This window comes from Diadema setosum, chromosome 8 (genome assembly GCF_964275005.1).
Source record: "Diadema setosum chromosome 8, eeDiaSeto1, whole genome shotgun sequence".
Lineage (NCBI taxonomy): Eukaryota > Metazoa > Echinodermata > Echinoidea > Diadematoida > Diadematidae > Diadema > Diadema setosum.
In genome coordinates, this window is record NC_092692.1 from 4690748 (window position 1) to 4704572 (window position 13825).

The following is a 13825-nucleotide window of genomic DNA, read 5'->3' on the forward strand; positions in this document are numbered from 1 at the left end:
ATAAATACTGAAGAGAGGGAGAAGACATATAGTACCTTTATAGCTGTAAATGTGGTGTTAATTTATTGCAGGCAATCTATGTAACCACCCAAAAGGACCTAGGCAACATCTTGGAAGGCACCTAGGTAACATCTTGTAAGGCATAACAAACAAAAATAATTCATCCACGTGCCCTGACTGGGAATTTGGGGTGAAGCCAATATTTTTAACAGGCAAGTGTCTAAATATTTCACTAGCCTGACAGAGAGTTTAAGTTGTCTTTGGTATACAGGTAACTGGAGTTGTTAGGGTTGTGGGGTCGTAGGGTTGTGGGGTCGTAGGGTTGACATTAATTGATTGACAGACATTGACAGATTATTGAGACTGACCTCAAGCGGCATGAGTCTGATGAGCGTGGCGAAGCACTGCGTGGCCGTCAGACGAATGCTGTCCACCTGGTCACTCATCCTCCCAAGGAGAGGCACGACCAGGAGGACGATGTAGGGCACGATGTCCATGGACAGCTGGTCTATGATGCCTGGTGGGGTGGACATGGTTAAGGCGCTATTCTGATCCTGCCTGAAATGGCAAGCTTTGTGCTATTAACTGTATACCACATCAATCAAACCACTCAAATACTAATCTGCAATCCACAGTGAGAAATGTAAGATATAAACTTTTAAGCTGTCAAATATGAGCTCTACAAAAAATTCAAGTAATCAAGGGGGGGGGTGGGAATGAATGATTTGAACCTTGTGTGAAGTGCAGGTCTTATGTATGCATCTGGAGTGGAAGCAAACATTGCACAGCAAAACTGACGGAAGCCTCATCCTCCACAATAACAATGCACCTTTGGTTTCATTTCTTCAAGTCATTCCTCAATTTGGAGATTTAGATTCTGTACTCATCAGTGAAATACTAGTATTCTCTTACAGCCCTTTCCCTGAGAAATGTCATCAAGCTATTTGATGCTAACTCTGCAACCTTAGCTTCATTCGTAGTTATCTGACCAGGAGTGCAACAGAACAGCTTGTCCACGCCCTCATCTCTTCTCACCTTGATTTTGTAACTCTCTTCTGCTCGGCCTTTCCCAACGACAACTCTCTAAACTTCATCACCTCCAACACTCTGCAGCTTGAATCGTCACCCTCACTACGAAACCCTGTCACATAATTCCCGTTCTTCAGTCCCTTCACTGGTCTACATTTCCTTTAAGCAACTCCTCAAGACATATCTGTTCAATTCTTAATTGTGAATGAAAAATGATCATTACAATGTGATGTCTTTTTGTAGGCCTACACATTACTGCAATATTAGTGTATGTTTGGTTTTTCTTATGTTCTGACATCAATTTTCATAATATATAAGTAGCATTTTTTGTTTTTGTTTTTTGTATTTTATAGTTCCAATAAATTATCATATTTGACTATCGCATGGTTGTATATGTACTGTTCATGCTGGTTATGTTACAGCGCCATGAGCGTCATTTCTAATGTACTTCAGCACTTTACAAGAGCCCACTATTATTACAATGTAACTATCTGAGAGTGAGTGGTAGCTGCACGAAGGATACAGGCCAGGGCCTCCACGGCCCCCTCTCTCTTGACTTCATCCTCCTGGGCCCCAAGCATTGGGACCACCTCCACCAGGATGCGGTTCAGCGTTGGCGTGGTGATGACTTGGCCCAGCGTTCCCAGGCAGCGGGCGGCCATGTGCCGGACGGTGGTGTACGGATGCTCCAAGCTTGTGATCAGCGGTGAGAGAAGCTCTTCTAGCTGTGAGTGATGCAGTTATCATGGTGAAATACCTTGACAACCTAAAAAGTGCACTTGGCATACTCATTCTATGAACCCTAAATCAATGCTAAATGACTTAGTAAATCCAGTAGTTTTTTTTTTTTAAATAAACCAAAATATTTCATGTACACACTATCACTTCTCAGAGTAAAACAAGTTATGATAGATAATGAATGTTTCAGCAGACTTGGCTGATGCACTGTGTGAGCACTATTGTATGTCACAATGACTTTGGTGTCTTCTACAAGAAATCCTGGGTTTGATTCCTGATGGTACAATCATCTTCTTTGACCCTTTTTGTTCGAGATTTACAAATGTGTCACTCACCATGCTGGGGTACAGATAATAGCAGGGAACTTGGGGAGAGCAGTGGTAGTGCTCAGTGAGGCTGCGCTAAGTGAATATGGCAACAAACTATTGTACAGAGACTTCCTAGAATGTGTGAATGTCTGACCTTTGGGTGTAGGCTGGAATGGATGACCGGAGCTAATGTCTCAAAGACTTGTAATGTGGTGACCAGGTCCTGGGCTTGCTGGTCCTTGTCAAGGAATTGGGACTGATCTGTCAATCAAGTGAAGAGTCATATCAACCAATCAATGAAACAAATCATCAAACATGCCAAAACAATATACTGTCATGATATTCTACAAAACAAGTTAGAGATACCACTTCATTATATAGCTGTCACAATAAGCCAGTTCGGGGTTAGCTCATGGGCACATGGGTACAAATGACCTTTCTTCTTTCTCAGTTGATTAGGCACTCCATTAGTTTCAAATGACAGAAGGCATAGCTTGCCCAACGTAACAATTTATGGAATTCATCAGTCATGTTCAAACAAAGGATGAACTTGCGTAGACTAGGTGACCTGAATGATCCTTCCATTGGCATTTTGGAAAGCATCCATTCCATTATTTTGCACTGAATGTATTAACAATCTCTTTCTATTGATATTGTCATATACCGCTTTTGCTGTCAGGTGGATGTGCTGGCAAGCATCGCTTATAAGGATCACTTGAATAATCACTACATCACAGATGCTTATCTCAGTGAATTTAAAAACCAACATGCTCTGCTGGTAGAGATGACCTTTTTCTGCTCATGCTCAAAGTGGAACCCCGAACTGGCTTATATACTGTGTGCTATTACATCATTGCTGTTTTTCACATTTTCTCTTTCCTTCTTTCATTCCTTCCCATAGTTTTTCTCCTTCTTTTCTCCTTGTCCTTTGCCCTTCTCCCTTCCCGTGGGCAATGTTCTCATAGACATTAAAATGTCTGACTATGGTATGTTACAATGTATGTGTATTGTTCTTTTACTTTGTATATTCCAATTGATGTTCATTATATCACATTTTATGTATCCTTTGTATCCTTTTAATGATTATGTGGAAATAAAATTGAATTGAATTGAATTGAAAATTATGAACTTGGAAATGTTAAATTAATATCGTAACAAACCATCCAGAAACAGGTCTATCACAGTGTCTTTCAAGTCACTGTGAAGATACAAAGAACAGTATTGTTTTGACACAAAGCACTAAAGAAATCACCAACTTGGCATTTAAAAACCAAAAGACCCCTATGGCTAGAGAAGTTATGCCATTTTGACCTACATTCCCACAACTATTATGCAAGGCCTTTGCCTCCTCTAACAGTTATGACTGGTCAATCCAACAGATCAGTTCAGAGTCAGCGATGGGTTTAAATGTCTCCAAATTTTAAACTCTTGAAACAACACAATAGTAAAGGTATAATCACCCACTTATGTAATCCAACTTGCTCTTATATCAACAAACTCCCTTGAATTTGTTTAAATGTTTCTGCACTGCAATCTAAAAATAAAAACATTTCTCTCACCAAAGTTTCCCGGCTGAATCTGTGTCTTGATCTGTGCTGTCATAGACTCCCATAGCTTGCCCGCTGCATCCACCAACCGGGGGCCAAAGTGACCAGCGATAGTGGTCAGTGCCATCTCTGCTCCCCGCTGCTGGACTTTCACCTGCCGGGCGCTCTCACCCTCGCCATCGCGCAGGTCATTCAGGTTGATCCCAGTATCGGAGAAGCTGCCATCGCGGCTCCGAGACTTCATGAAGGCTGCTCGCCTGCTGGCTGCGGTAAGTGCAGCTTGCTGTCAAACATAATGGGATGACCAATTAAAGTCAAACTCAATGTGCACACTGTGACAATGTACTGTACGGAAAGAGTTTGCTGTTCGTTTGTTTCTTTGTTCGTTTGTTTAATTGTTGTTGTTGGGTTTTGTTTTTTTTTGGGAGGGGTCATTTTAACCTGCTTCATTTAATTCATAATGCTGTAAAACACTCTCTTTATCATTGAATCTACTTCCTGTCCCCGTCCAGTTTTAATCTAACACTTTTCACCCTTAGCTCTTTACACTTTTTGTGTTTGTTTTCTTCCACCTGGATTTCATTCCAATCTGTGAACTAGGCCAATGATATTGTTGGTTTCGAGGTCCTTTTGCTCGCTCTCATTAGAAATATTATTAGTTATAAAAGCAGACTTCTCAGAGTCTGGGGATCCTGCAGTAATTGATCAATATTGACACAACACTAAAGTTGGCCATTCAAAGAAAGGCATTCAGAAGCAGGTTGTCCGGTTTATTGTCTCCAAAGAAAGAAAGAGAGGTAAGTAGAAAAAAAGAAAACACCCATACAATAACTGCTAGAACAATGGATTTTCTTTACATCTAGAAACATTGCAAGTATTGGTATTGGAGCAGATTCTTAGCAGGTAATTTTGTGAATACAAAAAACTTGAAAAGACACTAATGCACACACTTTTTTCATCGATTAGAAATAATATCATATGTAACACACCTGTTGCTGTTTGGATAACGTCAAAACACCATGCAACTTGTCACACTGTATCACACTCTGGGAATTCCCCTCTCCCCCTCCCAGGGTGAGCGGTGATGAGGGTCGCGATCCACCAGGGGCGACGCCCGGCACTGTCAGGGTGTTCGAGCTGGGCTCGGCCGAGGTCACCTTGAGTGGCTGCGAGACGGAGGGGGTGATGGAGGGGTCGGAGCAGAGGCTGGTGCAGAGGTTTTTGATGATTTTGGGGTTGGGGCAGGGCTGACGGGAGGAGCACAGCTCCAACAGCCGGGCCAGACTCACTGCTGCCCTCCTCTGGGGGTATGAAGATGAGGAGTAAAAGAAACTAATCAGTGAGAGGCAAAAGGGCTTACTTGCAAAGCATTAAATGCATCCTGAGAATCTAGTCAGTTGGGAAGAACAATGCACTAATAAAATATACCATAAATACTGTGTGTTGATGCTGTCCTACCCTCAGCCTCATGGATGTTTGGAATAGCATACACTTGGCAAACATAAGACTCAACACAAGCAAATCATTATTATTATTTCTAATTACATTAATTAAACAGAGCAGCTCATTTCACTCCAGTTACTGCATCTTGTGGAACCTGGCAAGCAGATTAAAAACAATAAGGTATGGGCACACACTTACACATGATGCTTTGGAAATTTGTCCTTGCATAAGATTTCAGGTGGTGGAAAACTATCAAACTACTCCGCAAGACTAACTTGTTAAAATGTCTGTATCCTTGTGATTCATAAAAACTTGTGGATGAAAAAAACAAAAACAAAAATTTATTGGCTCGTGTGGTCAGTGATGGATAAAGACCACTGACCTGCATGAAAGGACTCTCCTCCTTCTTGACCGCTTCCATCAGTGGTCTGATCACAGGATTCAATTTGTCTGGCAGGGCTTGGAGCAAGACTAGCGCCGCTGTCAGGCAGGACTGGGTCCTGGTGAATGAAAAAAAACAAAAACAATTGTATTTACAAAGAAAAGAAAAACTAAATGAAGGAAAGAAGAACAAATTACATAATATCTGTGTAGAAGATGCAGCAATTCCATCTGCATCACGACCACCTACTTTCTTAACAAAATATGATCAGGCATTTACTGCTGTTTTCGTCTCAAGAAATTTAAATAACTTGGTCTCCAGATGATATTTTTCTATTCATCTGGGCTTTCACTTCATATTTCTTTTCTTTCTTTTTTTTTCTTGTCTGGCCTTGTCTTGGCCCACATTAAAGTAAACACTTTTCATCAACTCGAGAAGAAAAGACAAAACATTCTCATTGTCATCTCCTACACTCTCAGACTTAAAATAATCTTGGGTGGAATCTCTCTCTTTAAAACCCTCATAATTTCCACTGATTTCATCCGTTGACTTTTTTTGCATGAAAATGAGATGCATAAAATACAATGTTTAAATTCCGCCTATTTTCATTAAACAAACTGCATATTTTCTCTGTATTTTCACTGCAATTGCATTCTGTTGAAGTGTGTAAAACGCATCAATTATATGTTTACGACCAATGTACCTAAATGTTCTAAATTCAACAGTTTCTCTATCTTGAGGGCAATACCTGATATTGAGTTTCTGCTGCTGAGTGTTGATCTCAGCGATTGACGCCTGAACCAGTCTGGCCTTGCTCTGGAGCTCGGGGTAGGGCTCCCCCTGGCTGCCGGGCCGAGACAGGTGATGCTGAATGGAGTCATGCAGCGTCTTGGCTTGCTCCACCGTAAAGGCACTGGGTGAGGAGTATGGGATGGAGATAGGGGAGAAGATGGAATAGAGGGAGGAAAAATACAGATGGGGAAGGGGAGGAGGAGGAGGAGGTTGGTAGGAGGAGGAGAAAGGGGAGATGGGAGATGCACTGTAAAAATGTACTGAGATGTTTACAAAAGCTTTTGTAAACTTAAGTGAAACCTCTACTGTATGTCCACTTACAAACACTAGACTTCTACCAACTACAATAAATCTAAGATATTCTATATGAATCATATCTACCCCCTGATCCCCTTTCATTCAATTCTGTTCACAGAGGATTACTCCAACACAAATCAACAACAAAAATAACAGGAACCTTACCTTGGAAAACTGGAGGCAGGAATGTCTGGTCGGACTGTCCTCCAAATGGTGACTAAATTCTATGAGAGCAAAACATAAATCACATCACATCAGAGTAGTAATAGAGTTGCAGCACATTTCAGTCAAGAGCTCACTGCAAACTCCCTGAATACAGGCACAATGCAGAGTGAAGTCATGTTATTGAGAGTCAAAAATTAAGTGATGCAACATTCACCACCTTAATATTTGGCAGACTTGCTACTCCTTTTTCACACAGCTTAGTCTAAAGATATTACTATGACTGAATTCTGGCAGAGTATCTCATTGGAAGGGCTCAAGAATCTCTAGAATCCGACTGGCTGGGGGTAGATCTACCTGTGGACACGAGCCTTTTGATGTGCAAAAGGATGGGTGTCTGTTTCACATTAGGGCAGGTTCCTTGTTTTGTCAAAGTCAGACGTACAACAAGAGTATAATAAATTATGTCTCAGTGACACACAAATTATCCAATCCAACACATCACAAGAAAACCTGCACTAATGCTTCAGTCACGCATGTAGTACACTGAACCAGCAAATCTTTGCTTCCTTCTGTAAATATCTCAATACTTAACACCAGATTTTTGCACAACTCAGTCATATTTTGTACCCCCACCACACCCCATTCGGGCATAAAATGTGCCAGAAGTATTTTCTACCTTCAATGGGGCCCCTCTCACTATATGAACCAGTAAGTCTGGTATACCAGAAATCCTGTCAGCCCTTGGATTCTATTCACAGAAGATCATTCAAATCTCACAAAGCATACAGAATTTTACATACACTATATGATGGGCCTTTATAATTCATACAAAGTTTCTCTAATACTGTCGTATTTCAGAGATATGACATCTACTTTTATAACACATACAATGGAAGTAAACCATGTTGTATGGCAGGAGGATTTACCTTGCACTCAAACTGTAGTCTCATGAATGGGTTGGTCACCTCGTCATAGTATGGAGTGCTGGTCAGGGTCTCGACCAGAGCCGATCTCAGGGCATCGGGGCATTTGCACTCCTGGTAGGGATAGAAAACAAGCACTTGTGTTTACTGTAAAACATGATATATTCGCGGCATTAATTTTTCGCGAACTGCCACTGGCATTCAATGCATATAGTTCAGACAAGAACTTTCGCGTGCATTTTAATTTTGGGAATGTTAGCGCTCGTGAAATTCACGAAATTAAAATGCATGTGAACATTCCTCGTTTTACAGTAGTTTACATAGGCCCTGTCTTGATAAATTTTCCACTTTTAAAGGGTGTGTACAGTTCTGGTCGAGGTGAGGATTTAGCTTTTAACGTTTTGCGAGATATTCAGAAATCCCTCTATGAGATGTCAAAGAGCATGCAGTTCTAAGGGGTATCAAAAGTTTATTCGATGAAAATCAGTTTTGAAATGGCTGAGATATCCAAAAACAAGGTGAAACAAAGAGATCCTAATAAAGTTGTGGCATGTCGCCTTTTATTATTAGCACTTTTTTGGATATCTCAGCCATTTGAAAACCAATTTTCATCAAATAAACGTTGAATCCTTCTTAAAATTACATGCTTTTTCATATTTCATGAGAGTCTTTTCATTATCTCATTTGGGAATGTTCAAAACATGAATCCCCACCTCAACCAGTACTGTACAGCCCCTTTAAGCCAATGAGAAGTAGGGCAACTGCATAAACCTATACTACCTCAACTGTTGGCTGTCAACCCTTCTTAACCATCAACCATTATTAGCATCATCATCGTCATCATCATGACCATCATCATCAAAATCATCATCATTTTCATCATCATCATCATTATTATTACCATGATCATCAGCATAACTATCAACAGTATGTCATCATCATCATCATCATCATCATCATCATCAAAATCATCATCATCATCACCATCATCATAATTATAATCATTATAATTATCATCCTCATCATCATCACCATCATCATAATCATAATCATTACGATTATCATCCTCATCATCATCACCATCATCATCACCATTGTCAAACCACCAAGAAATCATTATCATTACTCTTGAGGCGGTCATCACATCAGCATCAGCCACACATTTATTGCCACTGTTCAGAACACATTAGAGGAAACCTCAGAGCACCTCACCTGCCCAGCTTTGGCCCACTCCTCCACCACCAGGGCAGCTACCATCCTCTGGACCGAGTTCTTGGTGTTGAGGTGGAAGTGCAGAAGCTGGCTGAAGGGATTCATGCCCCCTTCCTCCGTGGGAGCCAGGCAGGCTGTCAGGTGGGGGGCTAGTCTTCCCAGCAGGCTGTCAATTCAGACAAGAAAATCTTAACACTTTCAATGCAGAACTATACTTCACCACAAACTATGCTCTCCTGGTCTTGATTCTCTTTTACTGCTGGAACAGGGTTGATATGTTCATTTTGTTATTTAAGCCAACTGCATTTTTCACTATATTGCAAAGTTGTAACATGGTACCTTTATCTGTGTCCCCTTCCAATTGCATACCAACTTGTGTATCGTCACCTGCCCAGCAGAAAAGCCCTACCATGAAATTTCAATTTGTCTCTGAAAGCCTCCTCTACCAAGATGTTTTGAGAAAAAAAATGCCAAGAGGACTTTGTGTATAGGTCAAGTCATCATCATGACGTACCTGGCTGCGGTTGCCCTGGCAACCAGCACAGCCTCCTCCTGGTCCTGCTGGGGTCCTGCCATGGAGATGTCTCCTCCGATGTACTCCACGTCATCCTCTCGGATGGTCTGCTGACTCTTCCAGGATGACTTGCCAGGCGTCTGGGTCACATCCTACATCACAGGAAAGATTTCACAGAGGCTCACACTCATTGCAATGTACAAACTAGAAAAGCACTCTTAAGAGCGCAGACCTCCACCAAGCAGCTCATTCCCACCCATACACACAAGCTAAGAATCGCCCAATTTCCCAAAATAGAAGCCTTTTGTTTACGTCATCGGCTTCCAGCTATGCGGCGCCCGGCCCGAGCAGAGCATGCGCTTTAGTGCGTATATGCAAACCTCAAAAACGCGCAGCTTGAACTCCCAAGCTCATTGACCTTATCTGCCGAACTACCAAAAATCCTTCGAAAATTCATTAAAAATTCCCAGATCACTATCAAATTTAATCATCTGTTTCTTGTGTCAGTATCAACTTTTCTTGCAAGTTTTATCCAAATCCATTCCCAACTTTTTGAGTTATTTTGCACAAAGACAAACAAACAAACAAACAAAACGCCAACGAAAACATAACCTCCTTTCTTGGCGGAGGTAATAATTAACAGTTACTGTGGCAACAGCTTAGTGTACATCATTTAGCATATCATATTGTTACCCTTGCTGCTTACAGCTTGGATTCGCCAGTGTAGGTCTGTGTGGGGATAGACTGTACCTTGGGTTTGTGTTTGGCTTCAATCAGCATCTGAGGGTCAATGGGCACTCTGGCCGGCTGCATGGCCAGACACAGCCAGGCACTGACCCACGGGAAGGACGCTTGGACGACCACGTCCGACGGCACCTTCTGTAGCAGGGCATCCCAGACCTACCAAAAACAATGACAAGGCCACTTTGTTAGACATTTAGGCATACTGCTTGAGATCTTGACACAACAGCACAATGATTCATTTCATCTGATTCAGAATATTGGGTAACAAGTTCAAAGGTGAAAGTTCAAGACCAGTGTGATTTATAGCAACATACCGTACCATAATTGAATGTCATTAACCTTTAATAAAACCTATTGGAACCCAACGACTTGTAAATGCTTCTGAAGCAATCTTTCTGAGGTGAGTTTTGGGTATGAAAAATCCAGGGTCAGGGTTAAGGGGTCAAAGGTAGAAATCAACTTAGCAGTTACATTGCTCCGTTTACATTACTCCAGAGTATACTTGATGAAATTTGGGTCAACCTCATAGGATAAAATATCTATGACAGCAATTTATTCATTTAATTTTGAATTGATGTTGATGTGCACCAGTCAAAGGTAAGGTTACACTTCTAAACTGAATTCTGGACATGCACTGGCATATCTATTGACATTTGTAATGCCAAGTTTATTGAATTTACCTTCTGCACCAGCTCGAGGATCTCTGCATTGGTTTCGAGGATGCAACGCTGGTAGACATGTCGCATCATGTCGGTAAGAATTGGAGGTAGCCATGCCGCCACAGGCATCTATGCAGATTAACACAAAGGAAGAAAAACATAGTCATTCTCAGGTTGATCTACACTATCAACATGATATACAAATATATATAGTAGCATTAACAATAACTGCATAAGTAAAGATGATGATGATAATACTGATAATGCCTCTGGCGCCACTTCGTGGCAGAGGCATAAAAATCATGATGGTATGGCAATGATAATTATGACACTACTAATAACAGCACAAACAATACTTGGTGACAATATTTGTTAAATGGTGTTTGTGGCTGCTTTAAAAGGAAACAACCATTTCTTACGCAACAACAGGACATTGTTCATGATACTTAAAAATAATCAAAATGAATAAGGAGAAAAATATTCTTTTAAAACCGAGTGTAAATGTATTTTTTGGACTTCTAGATATGTTTGAAGATGTCATGTTTTCATACAAAGTTCTGCACAGTTACACATACAAGACTGATATGTTTCTTTTGGTGCCCACCCCTTTAAGACTACCCACGAAGAACAGAACAACAGTTAAGAAATAAAGAAAGCAAACGGAGGTTGTTAGGAAAGTAATACCTGTGGATTGTCTGTGCACAGGAGTGTGAGTAGTGTATCCAGCACTGCCCGGCGGACGGACCAGATGTTGTGCCGCATGAATGGCCAGAGCCGCTGGACCAGAGTGGCCAGGGGCTGGCTGGCGCTGGACTGTAGACAGGCCGAGGGGTGAGAGAGGAGGGTGGCCAGCAGCGTCATGATGCTGTTAGTGGAGGCCGTCAGGTCATCCAGCTCCACCAGTGTTTCCCACAGAGTGTGCAGGATGAGCATCACCTGTTGCCATGACAACAAAGGCATGTTCTTGTATCATGTTACTGAGCTTTGTATTTTCCACCCTTCCCCACCCATTGCTTTACAGCCTTATACCAATTTTTTCTCTCAAGATAGATTATTCTATGATTGTCTACAACTTTCTCTTTTTTTTTTTAAACCCTTTCACTGATATTGCATTTCCCTTCATTACAATTGCATTTTAATACAAACTATCATAATTCTTTCACTAACACATCCATTACAGTATCTCTTTGCCTCACTGACGAGGAAACAAAATATGGTTATTCAATACTACAAACAGCCTGAGAGCTCAGGCAATTTAAGCAATTCATAAAATGTACAGTTAACATTTCACTTCTTCATATCACAAGTTCTTAAAACTACACAGGCCCTGGGTGCTGGCAATAACACCATACGATTCATAGAACAGTTAAAACACCAACAGTACACAATACCTCGCAGTGTAGACACTTTACACTATAAATAGATAGTACCTCAGCATAATGATGATTTACACACTACAGAACTACAAAGTTCAGTTACCACACATACACTGCCTATGGGTACACTCAATCAACATTTCATTTCCTAAAATCTCAACACAATACAGTGCCATGAAATGCAGACTCTACACCACTGAATGCTGTTGAAAGGTGTTAAGGATAATAGCCTTGACCTTCAAAAAGAAGTACAGTTTGGAATGTATCAATGCAACTTGCACATGTCATACCTCTTGAGGGCAAAGTTTGATCAGAACATGGGCGACCGGGAGTAGGGAGGCAGCTGATACCGCACGCACATCGTCATCCACATCCTGCAGGCCCTGAATGATAGAGGGTAGCACAGCTGGAAGAAGCTCCTCCGTCATTTCCTGTAAAAATCAAGCAAAGAGATGTGACCTCAGTATCCCCAAACCATCAAACATTCCACCAGCCTCCTCAATGAGTCCTTAATCTTTTCATTACAGATTGGTTTTTATGCAGAAGACATTCATACCTAAAACATTATCATCAGAGCTTTTCGTCTATCTATACTGTCATCACATTTCTTTCAATGTATATCATGTTCCTGGCACCATTGATACAGAGGTATGAAAAGTCAATCTGATACATACAGTACGTAACAAAGATTTGTTTTGGGGTTTTTTTTTTGTGTGTGTTTTGTATCATACAGTCATATACGGCACTCCTGTCTGCCATATGTGCCTATGCACATTTTTTTTTAGCAATAAACTCTATAAAATGACCTGATCACACATACATACTGCATAACCCTAAACATGCATTGTACAGTGGTCTATGGTCGATTTGCCTACAAGACAAGCTGCAGCACTCTGATTAGAAATACTCAACATGACCTTTCACTAGAGCATTTCCTCAAGTAAGAAAAGGTATCAAAATATATGCTATAGCAAACAGGACTGCCCCTCACACAATTTTACAGAAGCAAGAAGTCAGAGGAGGGGCTTATCTATGGCACTCTAATCATTTCACTTAAACCAGTTAACCATTTAAATACTTCGCCTAATTCTCATGAAAGGGCGAGAGGTTATACCTCCTGCAGTCAACTGACCTTTCTAACTGCCAGAAGGTACTTGAGTCCCAGCAGACCCCCGTGTCTGACCTCCCACTGGTTCTGGGCCAGCAGCTGGAGGAGAACGGTCCTCACTCCCTGGACCGCATCCCGCCGCATGTGATGGAGGACCACACCCAGCGCCTGGGCACATGTCTCCCTCACGGGGGCAACGACCTTGGGATAGATTAGACAGATACATTGCTAAATCTGCTATACAGGCATGGAAACTACTGTATAAGCTGTTATTTTGGGTGCAGATATTTTTGCAAATGAAGCGGTCACAGGCATTTTCGCGAGTAGTCCTATTCCTCATTTTCTTATTTAAAATCAAATACCGTTCTATTCTGTTTGATGTATTGAGTTATGTTTATGTCATTTGCTATGATTGTTATCTTGTATGTATTTGTTTACAGGGCCCTCTGGAAAACAGTACTCAATTACTGATGGGGCCACCCTGTATACATAAAACAAAATAAAGCAAATTATAAATAAATAAATAAATAAACATCATGGGCAATGTGATGTGGAATAGGTGCATTATTTTTCAACAGACATCATATT

General features: G+C 41.2%; 1 protein-coding gene across 1 annotated transcript in view; it reads right to left on the minus strand.

The window, feature by feature from the left end:
• LOC140231711 (TATA-binding protein-associated factor 172-like) overlaps positions 1-13825 on the minus strand; it is a 93088-nt gene that overhangs the window by 62208 nt on the left and 17055 nt on the right. The window contains exons 10-25 of the mRNA XM_072311865.1: positions 13262-13438; positions 12420-12560; positions 11438-11689; positions 10775-10882; positions 10101-10250; positions 9351-9502; positions 8837-9002; positions 7628-7738; positions 6702-6760; positions 6196-6360; positions 5448-5565; positions 4612-4923; positions 3635-3905; positions 2230-2336; positions 1553-1754; positions 369-517 (exon numbers count right to left, since the gene is read on the minus strand). Of these exons, the coding sequence (XP_072167966.1) occupies positions 369-517; positions 1553-1754; positions 2230-2336; positions 3635-3905; positions 4612-4923; positions 5448-5565; positions 6196-6360; positions 6702-6760; positions 7628-7738; positions 8837-9002; positions 9351-9502; positions 10101-10250; positions 10775-10882; positions 11438-11689; positions 12420-12560; positions 13262-13438 (2640 nt within the window). The remainder of the gene's footprint in view (positions 1-368; positions 518-1552; positions 1755-2229; positions 2337-3634; positions 3906-4611; positions 4924-5447; positions 5566-6195; positions 6361-6701; positions 6761-7627; positions 7739-8836; positions 9003-9350; positions 9503-10100; positions 10251-10774; positions 10883-11437; positions 11690-12419; positions 12561-13261; positions 13439-13825) is intronic.